Here is a 24,293-nt window from a genome sequence, read left to right on the forward strand (position 1 = left end):
AATCAGAGCACTGGAGGGGCGGGGCTTCGTGCCAGAGTGCAGGTGGGAAGTAGAACAGTGAATGCGCTCCTATAGGATGGGAATACTAATGCAGTGGAGACTGCGTCTGTTGGTCCAACACACACACACACACACACACACACACACATATGAATGTACCAGCAAATGTGTCCAATATGGCAACTGTGTAATGTATTCTTTTACTATGGCAACATCTCTCTGGAATTGGGGGAGTGGCTGCAGGGCTGACGGATGGTGGCGCTGTTATAAGTATGCTACACCTTTACTACATGGAACTGCACTGTAGCATTGTAGGTGTGTTGTTCTGTATTCATGAGTATTGACGATAAAGTTTCGCTACTTCTCAAAATTGTTCCGGCAGAAGATTCTAGTTACTGAGTTGTCTTACTCAGTACTTGTTGATGGGTTTAAAGTATAAAGCATAGTTTTTTGTTTTTATTTATTATTTAAAACAAAACAATTCACACATACATGAATGGAAACTGTTTATTATTAAATATAGAAGGGTTTGTGCAAATGTTCTGACAACAGGTTTGGTCAGTAGAGTGTTTGTTGGGAATAGTACAGGTTCTCTATTTTCTGCAGAAAAAAACATAAGCTGGAATCAACTGCAATATTTTGGTTCAAAAATGACCTTTTAATTTAGATGTTGCTGATCATCATCAGCACAGGACTCTGTAAGTTTTTTATTATTTTTTTATTAATCTTCAGTATAATACAGTGTGTTTCCATGAGTCCTTGTTTAGAAAGCCAGGAAAGGAATCTCTAAATGTGTAATATTTATCATTCTGAGTAATATGCAACATTACTATAATGCATATTATTCTACCACACCTGTATAATTATCAGGTGTTATCTTGTGAGTAAGGTTGAACACTGGCCAATGTGCTTATTGCAAGGTGATTTAAAAAAAAAAATAGAGTGAGGCCTGATAGTAGATTTGACATTCCATTTTTGAAGTTGTGTGGACATTTAACATTCCTTGATCCACAGAGCCACAGAGTGTGTGTTCTGGGAATACATAATTACCACGTCATTACTACCCACAGTGGACAGCACAGTGGGCCGTAATGATTGTGACCAGTGACTTCTGGTTAGCACTGTCCATGGGAAAAATACAAGAGACTCTGGCAGAAATCACATCCACTTTCAATGCAAGAGGCCCCACATACCTACAATATCCCACAGGCCAGTATAGTGTTCTTTAGGTTAAATAGGATATATCAAAAGTCATGAGACTTTCCCAGGATACTTGTCATTTTAATGTATATTACAAATTTAGAGTGTAATCAAAATGGTTTCCCTTGATAAAAATGTCATGTTCTGCACTTTGTAATCTCAAAAGTTTATCTGGTTCTGTATACAGATGTGTTTTGATCCTTTTTTTAAATCAGCTGGCTCTCGGACTCTTGACTGGGACTCGCTCTCAATCTGTCCCTGGTTCTCCCAGTCTGTCCCAGACTCTCCCAGTCTACCCCTGTCTCTCTTTCTCTTCCAGTTTCCGCCAGTCTCACTGTCTCCTTCCGTTTCTTCCAGTCTGTCCCTATTTCTCTGTCTTCTTTAGTCTGTCCTAGTGCATTTGCCTTCTTCTGTTTCTCCCAGTCTGTCCCTATCTCTCTGTCTTCTGTAGTCTGTCCCAGTCTATCTGTCCTCTTCCGTTTTTCCAAGTCTGTCCCAGTCAATCTGTCTTCTTCCATTTTTCCAAGTCTGTCCATATCTTTCTGTCTTCTCTAGTCTATTCCAGTCAATCTGTCTTCTTCTGTTTTTTTCCAGTCTGTTCCTATCTCTCTGTCTCCTCTCTTTTGTCCCAGTCAATCTGTCTTCTTCCATTTCTCCCAGTCTGTTCCTATCTCTCTGTCTTCTTTAGTCTGTCCCAGTCAATCTGTCTTCTTTAATTCTTCCAGTCTGTCTCTATCTCTCTGTCTCTTCTAGTGTGTCCAAGTCAAGCTGTCTTTTTCCATTTATCCCAGTCTGTCCCAGTAAATCAGTCTTCTTCCGTTTTTCCGTTCTCCGAGACTGTCTCAATTTGTTCCATGCTCTAGTCTGTCCCAGTCAATTGGATTTCTTCTGTTTCTTCCAGTCTCTCCTAGTCTGTCCCTGCTTCTCTGTCTCCTTCAGTTTCTCTCAGTCTGTCCCAGTCTCTCTTTGTCTCTCCCAGTCTACCCTAGTCTGTCCTCACAGAGAGGGGAAGAAGCAGTAGCAGAGGAAGATGAAGATGATGAAGCCGATGACCCAGTTAACGGAATAGATGTAGATGATCACCATGTCCATGTCGAACCTCCAGCCGCGTGAATCGTCCTCAAAGTCCAGCGCATCCAGACGGTATCCACCGTGAGGGAACTGCCGCCGAGCGATTGGACTGCTCTGTCTCTGAAAACCTGAAACACAGAGTTGATCAGCTGAGACGGGGTTGGTGTCTGAAATTGGCTATGGTGCTGCAGGCTGATGTAACTACTAAATTGGAATGTACATATAGCCTTCCAATTAGCATGATGCTTACTGTTTGTGTAAATCATCACTCCTGAGTTGGTTTTGAGTGTTACCTCCAAAAATGCGGAAGAGCTTTCTGCAGCTAGGTAGTGGCCATTTAGCACAGCTGGCCTTCTGGAAGTTCTGCTTCCTGATCAAATATTCCTTCGGGAAGAAAGTTCGGGCGGTGTGGTTCAGCTCTGCAGAAAAATCACAGAAATGAATGAAAAAGAAAATCAAATATATGTTTTACATTGAATGAGAACTATTTACCCAACCAGAGTGGCCAATTGTGCTCCCTCTGACTCTGCCTGCTGTTGGCAAACAGCATGACTTTGGTTTTAAAATCAACTAGTCTCAATAATTTGATCAAACACTAGGTATGCTAATGTCTTCTGAGTCAAACAGTAAAGTGAAGCATAAACATATAAATGGATGAGCCATAATAATGGAAAATAACCAGGAAAATAGATGTGGGATAACCAATGAAAAACATTACATTTAACCATGGAAATGTGTATTTGGTATGATGTAGGGTAGTCATGAATCATGTATGGAAATGGTTATAGTGTAACTATGGAAATGTGTAACATTGTAAAATAAACTGATCATTGCCAGTGAGGTGAAGTGTGTTGCTGGATGGCTTTAGTGTTTCTGACCTTTCTGGAAGAAGACGTGTGTGATGGTGGTCCTGCACAGCGGGCAGGGGGTGTTGGCGGGACAGTTTTTGGCGAGGGTCCGCAGACACGGCTCACAAAAGACATGGTTACAGGGGTGACACATGTAGGGACAGAAATACACGTCCAGACACACTGCACAGATACACCCCTCCCTGTCCCTACCGGAACACTCCTCATCATCCTCATCACTGCTGCTGGATGGGTTCACTATGGAGCTCTACAGGGAGAGAGAGAGAGAAAGAGAGAGAGGTGCTGTGAGTTCTGTTTCTCAGCTGTTTGTCCCAGCAGAAGCTCTGTGAAGGAAATAACTTTTTTAATCATAATCAGCCATTAGTAAAGTTTTTGTTGGTTCAATATTGATACTGAAGCAAATTTTTTCTCTTATTTCATATTCTTGTACATACCATATACATCAAAAATGTTTTCTATTTCTACGTCTCTGTACCTGAAAGTGTGGAGTCCGAACCAAGTTTTTGGTTGATTCTACACTGATTATATTTGGTCTGGTTAGATTAGGTTTCACACTGCAGTTTAGTGAGTGAACTAAAGTCATCATTCATAATTAAATGAGCTGCTTCTCTCTACTTTACACTGATTTATCGGTAGACTGTTGTCAGTTTGGCGAGTTGCCTTTTCAGTTGCTCGTTCACACATCACACAGCAAAATTAGTGTAATAGATTAGACTCAGACTCCTTTTATTTCTATTTATGAATTACTCCACAGCTACAGCAGATATAGCAAGGGTAAGTTTGCACTTATAGTGGAGTTATGTATATAACATAATTTTGGGAGATTGATCCACACCCTCACTCCTCCCACTCTCCTACCTATGTAAACCGTCACTTTCTACCTGCGTGTTGAACAACCTCTCATCCACCTCCTCCCCATCTTCCTCCTTCTTTCATTTCTCCCTCCCTCTCTTCTTCTTCTCTGTCCAGTCAAGGGCGTGGGACAATACTAGCAAACTGCTGTATGACACAATCATGCCTCACCTTCCTGTAACTGGTCTGAAAGTCCAAATCTTTTGAAAAAAAAAAAATTCTGCTCTGCAAACAAACCGGACTATGATTTAGGTGATCTGAGACCCTCTCTTTTGGTGGTTGGATAAAATTTTGGTCCCTTGCTTGGGACTGTGGTATTCAGCACCTTTTACACCTAGCTTTAAGTCACATCAGAAATATCGTATTAACAATATAAGTGCAAATAAAGGCAACACAAATATTACTAAGTGGGAAACAGCGTGTCAATAAAAAAAATGCTAGAACTGTATTTTGAATTGGTTATGGGTTACAGGATAAAAAATATCACTTAGTTATTGCTCATCTCTGTATGTTTGCAGCAATTGTAAATATAGTAAATGAAAACAGAAGTAATTTCCCAGGGTATTTATGTTGTTTCCAACCAAAACCACTTAAACAGAAATCACATAGTATTTCTTAACCCGAAAGTCATAAGTATACACAATTGAAACTTGAAGGCAGCATTAAGGATCTGCTGGAACATTTTGGTAAAAACACTACCATCTTCAGACTTTAGTAGACAGAGCTGTTTTGGTAGTTCATGGAGAAAAAACAGTATAACAATCATATTCATGATGCCCATAAAGTTTTGGCTCATGGGTGTGTGAGAGAAAACAGAACACAGAGCTCCTCTGAAAGCGACTGGGGTGAGGAGAGAAGTTCAGTGTGTATTGTGTGAGTGTTGAGGGGTTTCTGTGTCCCTCGGGGGGCTCAGGGGCGCTCAGGGGGTCCCAGTGTAATTACCACCCTCATACACTCTCCAGCCTGCAGGGAGCGCCGCTGTGTTATTATCACCACACATACACTTTCACACACACACACACACACACACACAAAAACTAGCTTTAAATAGCGACCCTTCCTTAAGTGCCTCTCTGACCCTACTGAAACAATAATGAAACTTTGAGAAAAAGTAAAGTGATTGTACACTTTAATGCTAATGTGGCTAACAAATAAAGCACGCTTATATGCTTAAAATAGCACCGGAGCTATGGGTCTAATTCAGCTAAAGTAACTGGAGCTAAAGAGCTAGAATGCAATGGAAACTTCTACTCATAGCACAAAAAGTAAGTAAATTTGTCATTTGTAGATTATTTTTTTGTGGAAACAATGCTTCTTGGGAATAAATCTTAAAGCGTTGGAAAGCCATGGTGCCATGTTTGTATGGAACATTCATTTGTGGAAGAGCAGCAGAGCTGATTATGTGATTATGCCAAAACTTCTCTGATACTAGTTTGGAGCTTATGCCACGCCCAGGTGATGCACATCACCTGCCTGATTGGCGGCATCTGTGAGCATGAGCCCTGCTACAGTGGTCAGTAGGGGTGCTTTTCCAGCGGCAAGGTGCCGGTGCTTCTGCCAAGTTCCAGAACTGTTCTGTGCTTTTCCACCGCAAAATCACAGTTTCTTTTGCTAGAAAATCCAGTGCCTTTCTGGCCCCACTATCTTGCTGTTCTGGAACCAGCGAACCTGTGACATGAGAGGCCAAAGGAAGGGGCGTTCAAGCGTCACAAAAAAGATGTGTTCTGTTTCCGGTTTGTGGACCACGCCCACATTTTACACCAGAGAACTCTGGCGGCGCGCGGAGCTGAAAGCTAGCAGCACAGGATGTAAACAGTGGGTTGCCAATCAGCACAGATGTTTTTATAACTTATTTTTACAAATATAAACGGCCTTAACAGCATGTGTGCATAATGATTAAATACGAGATGTATTATTATCGTTATTATTACTATATATTTTACCAATATATCAATTATATATATATATATATATATATATATATATATATATATATATATATATATATATATATAGGTTTAGTAACAACGTCTTAGGTTTAGGTGTAAACTATGAGTAGCTTCTACATATATAGTTACTGGTTTGTGTGGCAAAACCCCTTTTGACTTAGTAATGCATAAAATCTGAATATAGTAAACAACAAGCCTTATTTTGAACTTACGAACAACTGGTGCTGCCGGTGTTCTGTCAACTTGTGCTACCCAGCGATATGTGTTACTTAGCCGTTTTTTAGCCAGAACTTTGTGTTTTGGTGTCTTTTTTCTTGACAATTCTGTTTTTCTCTGAGCGTTTCACAAGTGTACCTTGCTGTAATTATTGGCTTAAAGTGTTTCAGAAGTGTACACAGCGATTTAGATGTTACATTTAAACTTTATATTTTAAAATTCAGTTTAATTTGTTCTTACCCTAAGTGATTTAGGACATTTAAATATCCTACTTATAACGTTACTTCTGCTGAAAGCATGTTAAATATGACGCTTTTGACTTACCCTAACTATGTTCTGTGTTAATCAGGCAGCGTTACTCCATGGTAGCAGGTTTTCACGGGTTAGCATAAAATCGACAGAACACCGGCCCCTGGTCTCCAAACTATCGCTTTAATCATGAAACAACAACGTCCGTTTCAGGAAGTGCTGTAACGCCGCTCAGGGTCATTCTAATCCACTGTAAAGCATCCACCCACCGAAACACCCAGCTCTGAAGAGCCCTCTGCCCAGGCCTAATCACGCTGCCCATTCACAACACCACCCCATTGATTCACCAACCACGAGGACCTGAGAGAGAGCAGCCTGACCACACCACTTTCCAACATCTGCCAAATCAGCCCTGAAGAAGCTTCCAGACTCAAAATCAGCAGACTTCACACAGCACTGAGGTTAGCGTCTTATCCTGCAGCTTCTCACTGGAACGACTGATCTGTTCCACCTTAAATCCGACTCTCAGTATGAGTAACCTAACAACATTAACACTGGGACCAGGAACCTGCTTCATTAACATCACAGTGAACCTAAAGTCCAGCTGACCTGTTATGAGGAGCTTTTTATATAAATAATAATGTATAAGTAATAATAATTGTTTAAATAACATTTGAAGAGCTTTTCATGCGAGCCTAGTGTGTTCAGTTCCTAACAGGATCAGTAATGCAATGGGTGCCCTCTGCTGGCATTTCTAAACTGGCTTTTTCTTTCTGTATGAATTCAAGGCTTTAAATAAATAAATGAACAAACAAACATGTGGCAAACTACAGCAATGCATACATTCATTAAAATGTTCTAATTAAATAATGATATTTAACTATTATTAATAGCAGTAGTATTGATAGTAAAATATTGCTACTACTAATTGCTCTCACAGTATTTCTGTCATCAACTAACATTTTTTTGTATTTTTTATGTATTTTCTGAAGGTTTCGTTCTTTTTCAGAACATACTATATTGGTGTGTTGTCTCAAAGTTGTCTCAAAGTTCCCAGCTGATTCTAGAAAGCTTTTAAATATTAAGGCATAGGGTCTGTGCAATACATCTCATGGTTGCAAATTGATGTATAGAGTGTTGTGTGCAAATGTATGTATTTTTTAAACATTGCAGCCAGATGTTTCTATGTAAAGTCAAATGAAAAAAAATCCATTGGGGAAGAATAAATATATCTTATCTTATCGCTTTTATTTGCAGATATCTGGAACCTGAGATCTTTAATTAGAACAAAATAACTTAGTCTTGCTGTTGAAAACACTTATTGACAAAAAATAATAAGAACGCAGATATCGTCAGAAAAGAGAATGAAGGGTGGAAAAGTGCGATTAGAGACTACTTTTGAGTAGTGTACCTGTGGCCTCTCATGGCAGGGCTTCCAACTGCCATTTATTTTGGAGGATAATGCATCCACACAGAGCAAGGGTTGCCAGGGAATGTCTTTACCAGATTGTAACACTTTCTTGGCCTGCCCAGTCACCAGATTTATCACCAATTGAGCATTAATGAGACCAGCTGACATGCCAGCTTCAGTGATCTATAGTTGTTCACAATCTACAGGCCCAACTGCAATATTTGTGGGTAAGTGTGCTGTAGGAACCTGTATGTCTAAATGCCTGTATGTTCTGAGTCTTGGTTCCTTCCAAGGTTTCTTCCTCTTAATGTAAGGGATTTTTCCTTGCCACTGTGTGACCACTGTAATTGGCATCTCTGTAGTGATGCTCATAAGAGATGTGGACCTGTTTTTCTTCCTAAAGCTGCTTTGTGACAACTTTTGTTGTAAAAAGCACTATAGAAATAGAATGTAATTAATTGATTTAATTTAATTGGACTGTATGTCCAAACAGTATCTCATCTTGCATCCAGGCAAGAGTCCTCTCAACATAGTGATTTTAAAATTGTAGACATATAATGTAGTTTCATTCAGTTCCAACAGCTCCTTCTTAGTGAGGTGTGTATATGTGTTTTAGACAGTGTGATAGTAAAGTGATGTGAGATTGTGTGTGTGTGTGTGTGTGTGTGTGTTTCAGCATCAATAATGCAGACTTTAGAAGAAGGCTAATCGGGTTTAAAGGCAGTAATTGGGAGGTCTGATGTGTTTCTCTGAGGTTTCTGCTACGTTTAAGAGCTACAGAAGAGCTTCCATCCTCAAAGCTTCTGAAGTGTGTTAGAGAGTCTGGGGAGATGCAGCAATTAGAGCTCAACACTCACACACTCAGAAACAAACCCACAGCACTTAAACACTCAGAACCAAACCCACATTCACCGTCCTTCAGCAGCTCCAGAACTCTAGACCTTCATTTCTGCAAAATGCCTGATCTTTACTGCAGTGAAGCAGCAAAAAACAGTGCAGTGTTTAACTGTTAAACGTACAGCACCATATTAACTCATCTTGGTCTTAATAGTATTTGACTAATACTCCTCTTGGTCTCAGTAGTTTTTGTATTGGACACTTTCAGATGTGTTTTGGTCTCAACAGTATGTGTACTCAGACTCGTTTAAACTTGAAAGTAGTTGTTCTCAGACTTGTTTTGGTTTCCTTAGTATTTGTACTTGGGCTTCTTAAAGTTATATGGGCGATATGGCCCTAGAATAATATCACAATATTTTATGGTATTTTCGCGATACAATACTCTTTGCGATATGACAAAACTGAATTAAAAAAAAAATCAAGAATACACTACTGCAACAAAATTAAAATAAAATATCTCCATATATCCAGGATTAAAGTAAAATAAATGATACCGGACAGATATAATCTGTCTCTAGTAGATATATAATGGGAAATGAGAACAGTGTGAATTTCTATTTTGCTAAAAACAGCAAAAAAGTAGTACCCTGATGTGATAATTAGGAGTGGGTGGCACAATATTTCAGTATTCAGTATAATATTCAGTATTTCAGTATAATATCGTTCACAATATTCAAAAATTTTGGCAGTATTATAATATTATTATACAACATGATATGGCACACCCCTAATTCATAGTTTTACTTGTTTTGGTATCAATAGTATTTGTAATTGTACTCTTCATGGTCTCTGTAGTATTTGTATTTGGACTCATTCTTATCTCAATAAGAGTGCTTGGACTCATGTTGGTCTCAGCAGTATTGCTACTCAGACCTGTCTTGATCTCAATGGTATTTGTGCTCCAACTCATTAGCATTTGCACTTTTGGCTTCAGTAGTTTTGTATTCCGATCGGTCTTGGTCTTGATAGTATACACACATTTGGGCTTGTCCTGAGTTTCTTTGATTTCAACAAATTGAAAACCTCTGGAATATAATCAAGAGGAAGATGGATGAGCAGAAGCCATCAAACCAAACTGAACTGCTTAATTTTTTGCACCAGGAATAGCAGTAAGTTATCCAAAAGCAGTGTTTAAGACAAGTGAAGGAGAACATGCCAAGATGCATGAAAAATGCAATAAAAAAACAGGGATATTCCAACAAATATTGATTTCTGAAATCCTAAAACTTATATATAAACTTTTTTTTTTTTTTTATGAAGTTTTATTTGCGTTATTTGAGGTCTGAAAGCTCTGTATCCGTTCTGCAAATAAATGCTCTAAATTACTATTTTTATTTGGAATGTGCAAGAAATGTTGTCCGTAGTTTATAGAATAAAACAACAATGTTTATTTTACTCAAACAAATACCTATAAATAGCAAAATCAGAGAAACTGATTCAGAAACTGAAGTGGTCTCTTAATTTTCTCCAGAGCTGTGTGAAGTTGGTCTTGGTCCTATGTTTACTCTGATTAGTTTGGTCTTAAAAGTATTTGTATGCGGACTCATCTTAGTCTCAATAGAATTTGTAGTTGGATTCAACCTGGTGTAAATAGTATTTCCACTCCGACTCAATTGCGATTTCAACAGAATTTGTACTTGGACTCAATGTGTGATTAAAAGTGTCTGTATTTTTGCCTTCTCTTGGTCTTGATAGTATTTGTACTCTGACCTATCTTGGTATCGATATTAATAACACTTGACCTCGTCTATCATTTATCTCACCTGGGCATTGTCCTGAACCTCTCTCAGTCTCCAGCGTTCTCTCCTCCTCTGCCTCCTCCTCAAGCTCTTCACACGGTTCATCTCCCTCTTGCTAAGCCGCCGCTCTCCTGCAGGGGGCACCAGTGCCAGGCCGGAGCCTGATAATGCCAGGCTGGACCCTGCAAGTGCCAGATTAGATCCTGGTAGTGCCAGGTTGGATCTTGATGGACTGCCCAGCACCTCCTGTTCCTGCTCAGAGCTGCTGGGGGTTGGAGGATGGAATGAGCCTCCAGGTCTGACGTCAAGGTGAGACACCTCAGTGCTCCTGTTGGCATCTAGCCCAGCAGGTTCTGAATCCTGGGGTCTATGGACCGGCACTGGGGAGTTCCTCCCAGAGTCTGAGGAAGATAAAAAGGAATCCTCTCTATCTGGCTGCAGCACATCCATGTCCACTCCAGCTGATGAAGGACCCCAGCGCCCTGCTGGACAACCCCGCTGCCGGCTCCCGTAGTCCAGACTGAAGGCCTTCCTGTGGGCCGCAGTGCTGGCAGGCCTCTGAGGTCTCCTGACCTCCAGACACAGAGCTTCAGCAGTGCGTCCAGACATCTAACCAAACACAGTTAAACACTCAGCTTAGTAAACCAGAACAGTGTCTTCATTCTCAAGTGATAGATAAGATAAAAATATGCAAAAAATACAGAGCAGATTGTAACATCTACTAATAATACTACTCTGATTCACGACATTCCCTATTTTTAACACTAGTACTACTGCAACTACTCTTAATTCTGCTTCTCTTACTATTCCAACTACTGCTTCTACTCCACCTAATACTACTTCCACTACAAACTCTTTTACTATTATTAATTTTATTACCACAACTCCTATTACTACTACTCCTACTACTTCATGTACTCCTGCAACGCCTACTTCTACAACATTTACTATTATTACTCAGGGTTTGCCTGGCCTGGGCTTCTGAGGCTTTAGCCCCGAATAATTTTTCAGCAGCCTTGAATCGTTTCCCTCAGCTTAGCTGTATTAGTAATGAGGAGACAGGCCACTGAGCGTGTGTGAATGAAAAATCTCTTAACGCCAATCACGGAGCCAGCACAAGGATAAAGTTCCGCCTTTCAAGAGAAACAGCCAATCAGCTTGCCGGTTTTGCAGAGCGCGGTGGGCTAGTAGGGAATATAATTAACTGGGCTGAGCCCCGAAACTTAACATACCCAGGCAATGCCCCTCTAACTACTTATACAACTCCTGTTACCATTTACTACCACTCTTCCTTCTACTAATACATTAATTACTCTAATAAATTCTGTTATCCCTATTAGTAACTTACTACTCTCTTTCTACTACTGTTTCCATTGCTGCAATTTATACCTCTAATACTAGTCTTACTACAACTCATACAACCATTAATTTGGCTATAACTCTTATTTCCATTCCTTCTTCTACTACTTGATTTACTAATACGTCTACTCCTACTACTAGTACTTCTATGATTACTACCATTAATGTTTTTCTTACTACTTCTACTACTTATCCTACAACTACTACTGCTACTACAAATCTACAAATTTTACATCCTACTACTGCTACTACAACTTAGCAACTACTTAGCACGCTGCTATAACTCACACTACTACTACTACAAATTATACTACTTCTACTACTAATACTTCTTTAACTACTACACATACTACCACCACTGCTATGAGTACAGGGTTCCCGCTTGTCCTTAAAAAGTCTTAAAATATCTTAAATTAAAAGCTGGGTTATTAAGGTCTTAAATTGTCTTAAATTTACTGAAAATTTGCTTTAGGTGGGAAAGCACATATTAACATTAGTGGCAAGTTAGATAACATTACCTGTGAGAGAACTAAGATTAGCGGAGTGCTCGCTAACATTAGCAGCGAGCTACCTAATGTTACCGGAGAGAAAACTAATGTTAACGGAGAGCTTGCTAACATTAGCGGAAAGGTAGCTAACGTTACCAGAGAGAGAACTAATTTAGTGGCAAGTTAGCTAACGTTACTGTGGAGAGAACTAAGGTTAGTGGAGGGCTAGCTAACATTACCAGAGAGCTAGCTAACATTAGCATCAAGCTGGCTAACTTTACTAGGGAGAGAACTAATTAGTTGGGAAAAGAACAAAGGTTGCCAGAGAAATTATGACTACATTTTTGGGTCTTAAATTATAATTATTGAGGTCCTAAAAAGCATTAAATTTGACTTTTAAAATGGTGCAAGAACCCTGTAGTATGATTACTTCCACTACCATTTTTCTATCTTTTCTACCACCAATCTTACAACTACTACAACTCCTACTTCCACTATTACTACTATTATTACTACAATACCTTCTAGTAGTAGTAGTCATATGACTTCTATTTTATCAGCTGCCACTTTCTTCTGTTATTACTTTTTCGCCACCTCCTCTTTTTATTACTATTCCTATTATTACTTTTCTACCACCTACTACTCCTACTACAGCTTATAATACTACACCTGCTGCTACAACTTATACTACTACCATTACTCTTACTTATTTAATACTACTACTTCTACCACCAGTAATCCTACTACTATTCCTATTATTACTCTTAATCACTGCTAATGCTATTTATACTCTTACCTCTTCTCCTCCTACTTCCTAACTACTTCTACTCCTTTCTTCACTCTTCCCATCCTACATCCTCCTACTATTCATATTGTGACTATTCATATAATAGAGAGATTATATATAACAGAGAGACGCCAAAGAACTGAATGGGTGGTGAAGTGTAATTGATCCTGAGCCGAGGGCTGATATTTCATATTGATCTCCCGTTAACCACATTTCACACACAGCTCAAGCTTTCAGCCCTCACACTTACACACCTAACCTCTGAATATCCTCCATCATGGAATGCTTGCTCAGTAAAAGCCGCTCCTGATGAGCTTAGAGAATGATCTAGGACATGTTCTGTCAGGTGTTCTAAGCTGGTAAAGCTACTGACTGAAAATATTTAAAATCAGTAAAAATAGTTTAGAATCAGTTCTAAATCAGACAAAAAGACAACAGTCATTGTAATCAGCTAAATCAGGTTTTGAGTATGTGTTTGTTTTGGTAATCAATGTTGTCACTTCTTTTCTCTACACTTACCCCTCACCCAGTGGTCTGCAAAGGTTTGTGCGCCCCTTTTGAAACCACCCTCTGTGGAGAACAACCAGTCATTTCTGTACACTCTTGTGTTTTTATAAAAAAATATATATATAACCCATACATACAAGAACCTCACAAACCTCACTGTTTCTTTATATTTATGATCTCTGTGAGTATCTTTTACCCCTCATCAATTATTTGATGTTTTTTTCTGGCCTCGTTTTTACAGGTCAGATCTCAAAGAAGTCTCCAGTGAGAGGTGGTGTACTCACAGTCTCTGAGTCCGGGTGGAGGCGAAGAACCCCAGCCTCCAGATTCAGCTCCTCAGCAGAGCTTCTGTCCAGCCCAGTCAGCAGCCCGAGTCTGGGTTCTGGGCCCCCAGCAGAGAGCGGCCGGTCACCAGTCCGCCGCCGCGGATCATTCCAGCTCATTGTCCGCAGCGGCGGTCAGAGAGGTGAGCTATTTTGCAATGTTGACAAAGTCTGGCCCCCAGCAGGAGCCCCTCTGTACAGAAAGTTCAGCGGCCTGATTGTTCCTGAGGCCTTTATAACCACAATGCCCTTATTGTGCGTAGAACCACGGAGCGCTAGGTGAAATGACCAGAGCCTCCTTTTCAGCCTCAGCTGTGGAAATGTCTAGCACGGTGGGGGAACCGGTCAGCAGTGATTTTCAGACTAGAAAACCTTTTATTAGGATTATTCAGTGTTTCTTTAATACAGGCTCCATCAATTTAAAGTATGCTCTTTTTGCTTATTATCTCGTTACATGAGATTATCATATTTTTCGCACTATAAGGCGCACCGGATTATAGGGTACACTATCAATGAACATCTATTTTCTGGTCTATTTTCTTACATAAGGCGTACTGGATTATAAGACGAATTTTAAGAGACACTATAAGGAATTCGAATTCAGCAGTTCTCGTAGCTGGGTAAAGTAAAGCTAAGCTAAATAAACAAAACTTTAATTAATGAAAGATCTTCTTTTAAAGTCAAAAGAGTGTTGGATGTTAATCTATACAGATTTCTCTCCTGAATTCCACTCCTTTATTTGGGTGAGTAAAGGGCTTCCGTTTATTTACAATAAGCTCAGATTCCCATATTTCTCCAGCACAAAGGCTGGAGCATTAGCATTAGCATCTAACCGCTAGCGGTTAGAGGCTAATGCCACCCGACAGCGCTACAATGAATGTGCCGGTAAGCCAGGGTGATATTAGCTAGTGGTTCGTCCCACGTAGCTTGTTTTAACACAGTAAATGTGCAGGATACAATCCAAAATACTCCCCTCTGAACAGCTAAAGAGCTCTTAGTGTGGTTAGCGGGTAATGCTACTGCTGCTCCAACAGTGCTAGCCAGGGTAGAATTCAATTATACTCACCTCTGAACCGGGAAATAGTGGTTAGCAGCTAATGCTAATGCTACTCCAGCCCCGGTGCTGGAGAACTAAACTGAAACTCCTGTAAAATGCTGTACTTCAGCGAAGTGGCTTTACTGCTCTTTACAACCTGACTGGAAATATTCATACGTAAGGCACACTGTCGATTTTTGGGGGAATTAAAGGATTTTAAGTGCGCCTTGTAGTGCGAGTTACATCATTGCAGTTCTCAGTCAGCATTTAATCAAACTTTGCAGTAAAGACAATGGTAACTTGCTCTTATGGCCTACTACACCGTGGCAAGACAATCAACCATTATGTAAAATATAACTGTATAGCCAGAAGGTATCTCTAGTGGACAAGACAACACACTAATGCTGAGTGAGGGTTAATTTATGCCAGAAAAAAAGATTAATTTTGTGTAAATGGCATTACCACCCACAGTAGACAGCACAGTGGGTGGTAATGATCGTAAACAGTGGCTTTTGGCTTGAATTGTTTCTGTGACCAGAAAAGCAAAGCAACTCCTTGCTAATATTTTTTTAAGAATATTTCCTTAAAACGTGTTTTTTATACATCCTTCAAAAAGGTCAGATACAAGTTCTTTAATAAAGGCAGTGGGAGAATTGGAGGTGAAAGGCCTTGATTAAAGGAATATCGAACCTTTAACATAGTCAGCAGTAGTGAATGGGAGAGAACAGGAGTGAATGGAAGTGATAAAGTGTGAGATTGGGTGCGTGTGCCATCACGGTCCAGCGGCTGCTGCTCTCTGACCCCTTATGTCTGATTAATTATTAGCTCTGTGATAAATCTGTAATTCTGTCGTATCCGCTCTCTCTCGTCCGGGTCAGCGCCAGCGGGGCGGTATATTCTTCTGTTTTTCTTCTGTATGCAAATGAGGCGCAGCATTCAGCAGTGGATTATTAATGCAGACGTAACTCTCGGCTCTCTCTCTTGGTTTACTGCTGTTTTCTTAAGTGCTGTGAGGAACTGAGAAGCTGGAAATCTGTTCTCTATTATTCTTGTCTCTTTGTGTGTCTGTGTACCTGTATGTCTATCTGTCTGTCTGTCTGTCTGTCTATCTAGTAATTAACATTGCTTAGTATATCACACAAGAAGTACATCTTTCCTATTTGCTCCTGACATAATTTATTTGCGTAAATTTGTAGTGTTACTGACACATCTTCTCTTTGGTATTTAGTTAATACACCTAAAAGTAACCAATAGTCTTCATCTATGTCTATACTTAATTTGAGTCATTCAAGATTTAATAATAAAATATAAAAAGGCCCTGCTTCTCCTCTGTTAGCTTTTTTCCCCTATAGATGGTTAGAATAGTCCTGCACAGTTTCCAATTACTGTACTTCAGCAGTTAAGAAAATCAGAACTCGCTCTTATTGTCTACGACACAATGGCCAGGCAGTCCACCATTATATAAAATATTACGAAATATCCAGTGGAAGAAAGCTCTTGTAGGCTAGACTACACACCGTGCGGATACGTGCATTATGCACAGAACTGTTGCCAGAAGCCAATAGGAAAGATGTACTTTTTGTTTAATGTATTGAGAAATGTGAGACAGACATTACCTTATTTAGTGCGTACAGCTCTGGAAAAAATAAGAGACTGCTTAAAAATTATGAGTTTCTTTGATTTTACCAAATTGAAAACCTCTGGATTATAATTAAGAGGAAGATGGATGATCACAAGCCATCAAATCAAGAATGTTTGCACCAGGAGTGCCATAAAGTTAATTATAATTTCATAAATTATGAAAACTGTGAAAAACCAGGGTTATTCCATCAAATATTGATTTCTGAACTCATAAAACGTCTTGAATATGAACTTGTTTAATTTGCATCATTTGAGGTATAAAAGCTATGCAAGAGAAATGTCATCCGTAGTTTATATCAGAAGCTAAAGTGGTCTCTTAATTTTTTTCCCGAGCTGTATGTAAGGCTGCCTATCTGTTTATTAATGTCACTGTCTGTCTGTCCCTCATACTGTATATTTCTGTCTGTCTGTCTATCTGTATATCTGACTGCATATCTGTTTGTCTGTTTATCTGTCCCTCCACACTGTCCTCATCTCAAAACAGATAGAGTAGTCCACCAGGCTGACCAGCAGGAGGCAGCAAAGAGGTGCTGTCCATGGTGCTGAAATGCACACCTATACTCTCTCCCTCTCTCTCTCCCTCTTACACACATACACACACACAAACACATGCACACACACACACACACACACATTTTTTTCAAAACTATCAAGCTGTTGTTGTTGCTTATAATAATAATATTTAATTTGCCATCAGTGAGACACTTGAAGACAACAAAGAAAACATTAGTGAATACAGTATTACAGTAAACATCTACACGCAGTATATTGTAATAATACAATATATAAAACATTTATATAAATCAACAGGTCAGTAAAAATGAAAATTCTGTGAATTGATGTAACCTGATGATATATTATTGTACTTTATACTGTAATAAACATTTAACACCCTCCTTTATGACTGAACATCTGTACATCACACACACACACACACACTTACAGAAATTAGTTTAGAGCCAGTGACATCATCACCGCCTTCTCCAATAAATTCCACTCAAGCTCCCTCCCTCTCTCTCTGAGGGAGCGCGAGCCTCAGCAGCGTTCACATGCGCTCGCGCTCTCAGACTCGCAGCAGTGTTGTAAAGTGCTCCTCACGCGCTCTCAGACTCTCTCTCTCTCTCTCCTTGTGCGGCTGCTGCTGCTGCTGTTGCGCACGGGCATCGGTCAGTGACGCACGGGCTCTTATAAGACTATCAGCACCTGCAGAGCTGTGGTGATGAGCCGGAAGAGCCGCACACAGGGACGGCAAGGGACACGGCACATGGAGAAGAGAGTTCATCCCCAAACTGCTGTATAGGACACTACTGCTAAATTTGGAGTACACACATTAGTGCACTGGAGTGTAGTGTAGTGAAGTATAGTATAGTCCCGTACAGTGAAGTGTATAGTATACAATAGTATGTGGTTTTGGACGCAGCCAGACTGACCACATGGAGATCAACAGCACGGACTTCCAGGCTGGCAACTGGTCCAACTCCAGTTCCGGTTCTGGTTCCAGTTCCAGTTCCGCTTTTGGCGTCTGGGAGGTTCTGACATCTCTCCTGCTTGGTGCGCTGATCCTCATGTCCATTGTGGGCAATGCATGTGTGATCGCGGCCATCGCCCTCGAGCGCTCCCTGCAGACCATCAACAACTACTTGATCGGCTCCTTGGCGGTGACGGATCTACTGGTGTCGGTTCTGGTGCTGCCTATGGCGGCGCTGTACCAGGTGCTCCAGCGTTGGACCCTTGGCCAGGTGGCCTGCGACCTGTTCATCGCCCTGGATGTGCTGTGCTGCACCTCGTCCATCCTGCACCTGTGCGCCATTGCCCTGGACCGGTACTGGGCCATCACTGACCCGGTGGCCTACATGACCCGCAGGACACTGTGCCGTGCTGCCACACTGATTAGCCTGACATGGCTTGTCGGCTTCTCCATCTCCATTCCACCCATGCTGGGATGGAGGACTCCAGAAGATCGTGCCAACCCATTGGAGTGCACCATCAGCCAGGATCCGGGCTACACCATCTTCTCCACGTTTGGGGCGTTCTACATCCCGCTGGCACTCATGCTGGTGCTGTACGGCCGGATTTTCCGGGCTGCACGCTTCCGCATCCGCCGGAGTGCCAAGAAGAACACTGACAAGATGAAGATGAAGGAGAAGGAGAAGGACAGGAAGGGCACAGGTTTGACGGGGAATGGAGCCCCATGCACCAACGGAACTGGGACAAGCACCAGGCTGAAGCTGAAGATGAAAAAGAATGAGAAGGAAGGGTCTTGTACACACCTGTGCGTTGCTGTGTCACCAGTAAACCGAGCGCCATGCACCTCAGTGACAGGCACACCAGACGTCAACAGAGTGAGCAGTCCTGATGACCCAAGAATTGACACTCCAGACGGCACCAGGGCGAGTACTCCAGATAGTACCAGCTTAGGCAGTCCAGAGGTCACCAGGGTCGGCACTCCAGAGGGCATCAGTTTGGGCAGTCCAGAGGACACAGAGACTGGTGCAGAGCTGAAGATGAACAACGATGGGTCTCGAACACAGTTGTGCTTCACTGTGTCTCCTGTTACTTCACCCATGTGTGCCAACGGAACGGAAGCAGGCACCGAAGAGGGCACTGAACTCTTACAGGACTCAGGAGGGCGTGGAGGATCCAAGCTTCACCTGGCACTGCCCAACCAGCCTCAGGCTGAAGGCGGAGGTGGAAGCAGAGGCGGAGGTTGTGGCGATGCCCGGCGGAGGGCGCTGGCCCGAGAGCGGCGGACAGTGAAGACGCTGGGCATCATCATGGGCACCTTCATCCTATGCTGGCTGCCCTTCTTCATTGTGGCACTGGTGCTGCCCTTCTGCGGCTCCAGCTGCCCCATGCCCCCCTGGCTGGGCGCCGTCATTAACTGGCTGGGATACGCCAACTCCCTGCTGAACCCCGTCATCTACGCATACTTTAACAGGGACTTCCAGAACGCTTTCAGGAAAATGCTCAGGTGCAGGTTCAGCAGACAGTGACTGATCAGAGGTATTGATCAACCTGAGGGTGTTGATTCATCAGCTACCAATGAACCTAAATCACTGATTAATCATAGGTATGGATTAATCTGGAATATTTATAAAAATGTAAAAAAAAAAAACAACAACTAACAAATGAACTTGTTAATTAGTCAGTTACCAATTTGTGTTATAAATTGATCAGAATGACCAGTTATTGATTAATCAGTGCTCTCTGATACTCAATCTGATATTTTATTGTAAAACATACATAGAATTATTGGTTAACCAGGGTAATTGATCTGGTATCAATCTAAATTATTACTTAACTATACTTAACTGAATCATGAATTAATCTGAGCTAACAAAAAGTTATCAGTTAACCAGATTTTAATTTGGTGATCAGATCAGATGTACTTGATGTACGGAGTTTCTGGTTCTTAAAGTATTCAGTCATTCAGCAAGACTGATGAAGCAGAGTAATCAATTTATGTGAATTGTTGATTAATCAGAGTCATTCATTGAATAAGATGAGTTATCATTTATAGTGTCGGATAAATATGAGAGAGAATATGCTGATTAATTAATTTGCAGAGTTAACCCATGCAGCGGGACAGTGTTATTTACAGTTATTAACAAATCTGAGATATGAGATATGTAGCAATGTAGCAATGAGTAAAGTGTGGGGGGTTAATTAATCAGTAATTGGTTATTTAAATTATAATATTTATAATTGATATCTGTTATTAAGTCTGAAAATAGAATTGATCAATTGTAAATTAAAGAACATATCAAACAGTTAGTTCTGGGTTAATCTGGAGTTATTGATTAATCTGAATATATTTTTTGAAATGACCTAATAACGAATCACAGTTATTGATTATCTTTATTAATTAGAGGTCATAGAGCTGGCTGTGGATATGAGGATGATGATGAAAAAGAGGAAGAAGCTGGACTTGGCTGAGTGTGTTTGCGGTCACTGATGGTCAGTAATGGACTTTGGTCATTATCACTCCGCTCCTCTCCCTTTATTGGACGCGTTTGGTCAGTAGAAACTGCAGGTCTTTCTGTGTCCTGTGCTGAAGCTGCTGTGGGATTATGAGGAGTGTGTCTGTGGAGTGTTAGAGACACACACACACACACACACACACTGATCGTACGGACAGACGGACTGAAACTTATTTAATTTCTTTGATTGATGATGGTGTACCTGGATCAATATCTGTGATTAACATGTGTGTGTGCGTGCATGCGTGTGTGTATGCATGTGTGAGTGTATGGCTCTACATTCTCCTTTGCCACAGCGCTGTAAAAGAGGTTCAGAAATTCTGGTCTCTCTCAGGTCCTGTAGGGGTCAGACGAGCGTAACTACAAAACAGATCTGTGTGTGTGTGTGTGTGTGTTTGAGTGTGGCCTTGATTGTGCGTGTGTTTGTGTGTGTGTGTGATCAGGGTAAGATAAGTTCCAATTCAAATATGACAGAAGAGTTACAGAATAAACTGTTAAAATCATGTTTACACTCTGTATCCGTGTTAGTGCTGTTATAACACTCATTACAGACAGACAGACAGACAGACAGACAAAAAAGGCAGACAGACAGAGTGCTGCATTGACTGGAGATTAAACATTCAGACACTAAAACACAACTTCACATTCATGGCAGAATGATGTGTATCCTATTTTATATTGAGAACACTAGAGAGCCTAGAGAATACTTACCCAACAGACATTAACAAACACCAACTAATCATCGAAAGACACCCAAAAACAACAACAGACAGCAATTAATATTAACATTGACATAGAGACCAATAAACACCAGCTTAGAAAGATAGATGCCAATCATCATGATCAACACAAACACCAACAACCGCTGACATCAATCAACAAAACATAAAAAACAAAAAATACCAACAAACAATGACAGACACCAATACACATAAACAAAATCAAAGCAAAAAAATACATTATCAAATACTAACAAACAGCACCACTGACAGGCACTAGTAAACACACTGGAAGATACTGACAGACATCAGCAAACACCTATAAACACCCATAGACACCAACAAATACTGATAGACACCAACAACATTTATAGCCACTGAAAGACACCTACACTATAAACACTAATTGACACCAGCAACACCTATAAACACCAATAGACACCAATGAAGATACTAAGAAATGCCATCAAATACCAACAGTTCCCGACAAACACCTAAACAAACCCTGTTAGACACCAACACTATTAACACTAATAGATACCAACACTATAAAGGCTGATAGACACTGCCAACATCTATAAACACTGATAGACACCAATGAAGATACTAAGAAACGCCATCAAAACCCACAAGCCCCGACAAACACCTAAACAAACCCTGTTAGACACCAACACTATTAACACTGATAGATACCAACACTATAAAGGCTGATAGACACTGCCAACATCTATAAACACTGATAGACACAGATGAAGATGCTAATACCGACAGTCACAACAAACACCTGAGCAAACCTTGTCAGACACAACACCAATACACATTGACACACCTACAAACACCTATAAATGCAGACGTACACAAACAAACACGAATAAACAGACATACAACACCAAATACTTATACACACAGACACCTATAACCGTCAACATACACCAACAAATACTTATAAACACTCACAGACACAAACAAACACTGAGACACCAACAAACATAGACAGAAACCTATAAACACCGGCAGACACCAACAAACACAAAGAACTCTTACTTACAGTAGGATACACTGATTAACACTGACAGGCCACCAACAAACACCTATAAACTCTGAGAGACACCAAAGAAAATACTTACAGAGACCAGCAAACATAAATTCTTCACATTCAATGTTCTGGAGCAATCCTTCCCATTATGCAAGCCCTAAATTATTTTGCACTCTGTGCACTGTTCTAGAACATCCTCTGTCAAAAATGTACTAGAATGGATTGTTCCAGAATGGTCTCGCCTTTCACCCTGCTCTAGATTTATAACTTCATTCACACTGAATTTGATCAGGCTCATTTCTAAACACAGTTCACCAGGCCAGAGTAAACCAACCAGACAAATATGAATAAACATGAATAAACACTTGGCTGGTGAGCCATAACTGTGTTTGACTGCTGTGAGAGTCTAGAATGTTCTCTCCTCATTACAGTTAATTCAATTCGTCAGCTTTGATTAGATTTCCCTGACCGTTCTGAGGACAAAAGCGAGCATTAGGCTGTTTGTGTTTATCTGATCAGTGCTCTGGTTCTGAAGAATCACTGGAAGCGAGTGGAATGCTGGTGTTTGGTGGAGTTCGTTGGGGTTAGGAATGTTTAGGATGGTTGGTTTGTTTCTTGTCCGTGCAGCCAACAGATTTTAGTTCCTTCAGTTTCAGTTTAAGCAGTGTTCTCTCAGCCATGAAGCATTGACACACACACACACACATTCACATTAAAGCTAAACTCCTCCCACCTTCATAAGTGAATGCTTCAACACAACTTCATCTTTTAGCAAATGAAATCTATCTTCAATCTGTTCTAAAGAGCAAAAGTTTCTCATTTTAAGATGTTTTAAGAATATTCTCTGACAATTTCACATAACTGTAGACATTTTAAATGTATTATTACATTATAACATACACATTAATGCCAAATGTATAACCTTCTGCCAAAGTTGTTTGTCTGTCCACATGGACAAGTCTAGCCAGACAGCGCTGGTCACAATCATTACCACTGACAGCACTGTCCACTGTGGGTGATAATACCTTCTATGATTTGTTCCGTTCATAATACATATGTGAACATGATACACTGTGGATTATTAATAAGGTTAAATGCCCACACAACTTCAGAAATGTAAGTGTGCCATCTGTCTGGCGCCCACTATCAGGCCTCACTCTTAACTACATTAATTCACATCAACGTGCCAGAAGCACACTAACCAGGGTTTAGTATTACTCACAAGATAACACCTCAGTTAAGTTAAGGCATCCCCTGAGGTAATACTTCATGACAGTCATGTCCTCATGCAATTTTGGCATTTTGTTGTCATTTTACCTTAAACATTTGTTATGTACTAACAGTACTGTTGAATAATCTCATAATATTCTTAAAACACTCTTATTATAAGAATGACTGGATCTTTAGGTCAGATTAAAGATGATTTAACTTGCTGAAAGATGATATTTTGTGGTGAACTGCTGCCTAATGTTTGTTTTTCATAAATCAGTAATGAACAGATCACACAGCTCAAACATGCATGAATACATGTTTAATTAATAAATACATGAATAAAATGATGTTATCTGTTTTGTCTTGTTCTCATTGTTTGTGTGTGTGTGTGTGTTTGTGTGTGTGTGTGTGTGTTTGTGTGTCTAAAGGCTAAAGGATTGGAAGCCCTTTTCTGCAAATGCGTAGCTCACACAGGTTGTCAGGTTAGGACACTGAACCTACACAAATGAGCTCAGATGAGCTCACAATCGTTAGGACGCAGTGTTTAATCACATTTATAGACATAACTTGAGTGAATATAAAGTATTGTGCAGTAGAGCTAATAAAAAGCTGTGGTCTGTCTGACTAGTAGCAGTTGTAGCATATTGTATTATGGTGGTGTTGTGCTGAATTCAGCACCCCTGCCAGGAAAAGCACCCTCTCTCTGGAGCGCATACGTATGTCTTCTTGACTTTAACTATTTTGTTTAGAAA

At 40.5% G+C, this 24,293-nt stretch overlaps 2 protein-coding genes across 4 annotated transcripts; one reads left to right on the plus strand and one right to left on the minus strand.

Annotated features, from left to right (window-relative positions):
• Positions 1-493: 493 nt before the first annotated feature.
• On the minus strand, positions 494-14,228 carry rnf180a (ring finger protein 180a). 3 transcript variants are annotated; one of them, XM_022670443.2, is made up of 6 exons: positions 13,879-13,967; positions 13,607-13,657; positions 10,478-11,062; positions 3,150-3,387; positions 2,565-2,690; positions 494-2,399 (listed from the first exon to the last, which is right to left on the minus strand). In XM_022670443.2, the coding sequence occupies exons 3-6, from the start codon at positions 11,060-11,062 to the stop codon at positions 2,197-2,199; spliced, it is 1,152 nt and encodes a 383-aa protein (XP_022526164.2). In that variant the 5' UTR covers positions 13,607-13,657; positions 13,879-13,967; the 3' UTR covers positions 494-2,196. The 3 variants fall into 3 exon arrangements, with proteins under 3 accessions (XP_022526164.2, XP_022526162.2, XP_022526163.2); XM_022670441.2 differs by lacking the exon at positions 13,607-13,657 and having other exon boundaries at positions 13,879-14,221; XM_022670442.2 differs by lacking the exon at positions 13,607-13,657 and having other exon boundaries at positions 2,202-2,399; positions 2,522-2,690; positions 13,879-14,228.
• Positions 13,918-21,357, plus strand: htr1aa (5-hydroxytryptamine (serotonin) receptor 1A a). Its single transcript, XM_015605282.3, has 2 exons — positions 13,918-14,060; positions 17,079-21,357. Exon 2 carries the CDS (start codon positions 18,028-18,030, stop codon positions 19,585-19,587), a length of 1,560 nt encoding a protein of 519 aa, XP_015460768.3. The 5' UTR covers positions 13,918-14,060; positions 17,079-18,027; the 3' UTR covers positions 19,588-21,357.
• Positions 21,358-24,293: the final 2,936 nt, after the last annotated feature.

The sequence above is a fragment of the Astyanax mexicanus genome, chromosome 12 (genome assembly GCF_023375975.1).
Source record: "Astyanax mexicanus isolate ESR-SI-001 chromosome 12, AstMex3_surface, whole genome shotgun sequence".
NCBI lineage: Eukaryota > Metazoa > Chordata > Actinopteri > Characiformes > Acestrorhamphidae > Astyanax > Astyanax mexicanus.

What these genes read in the sequence shown, in the direction of transcription:
- rnf180a (XM_022670441.2), bottom strand. Translation starts at nt 14,037, where the DNA reads ATGAGCTGGAATGATCCGCGGCGGCGGACTGGTGACCGGCCGCTCTCT. An exon ending in AGGTTCAGGACAATGCCCAG is followed by an intron (nt 3,388 to 10,477) that starts GTGAGATAAATG and finishes CTCTCCCTGTAG; the next exon opens with AGCTCCATAGTGAACCCATC. An exon ending in ACACGTCTTCTTCCAGAAAG is followed by an intron (nt 2,691 to 3,149) that starts GTCAGAAACACT and finishes ATTTTTCTGCAG; the next exon opens with AGCTGAACCACACCGCCCGA.
- htr1aa (XM_015605282.3), top strand. Translation starts at nt 18,028, where the DNA reads ATGGAGATCAACAGCACGGACTTCCAGGCTGGCAACTGGTCCAACTCC.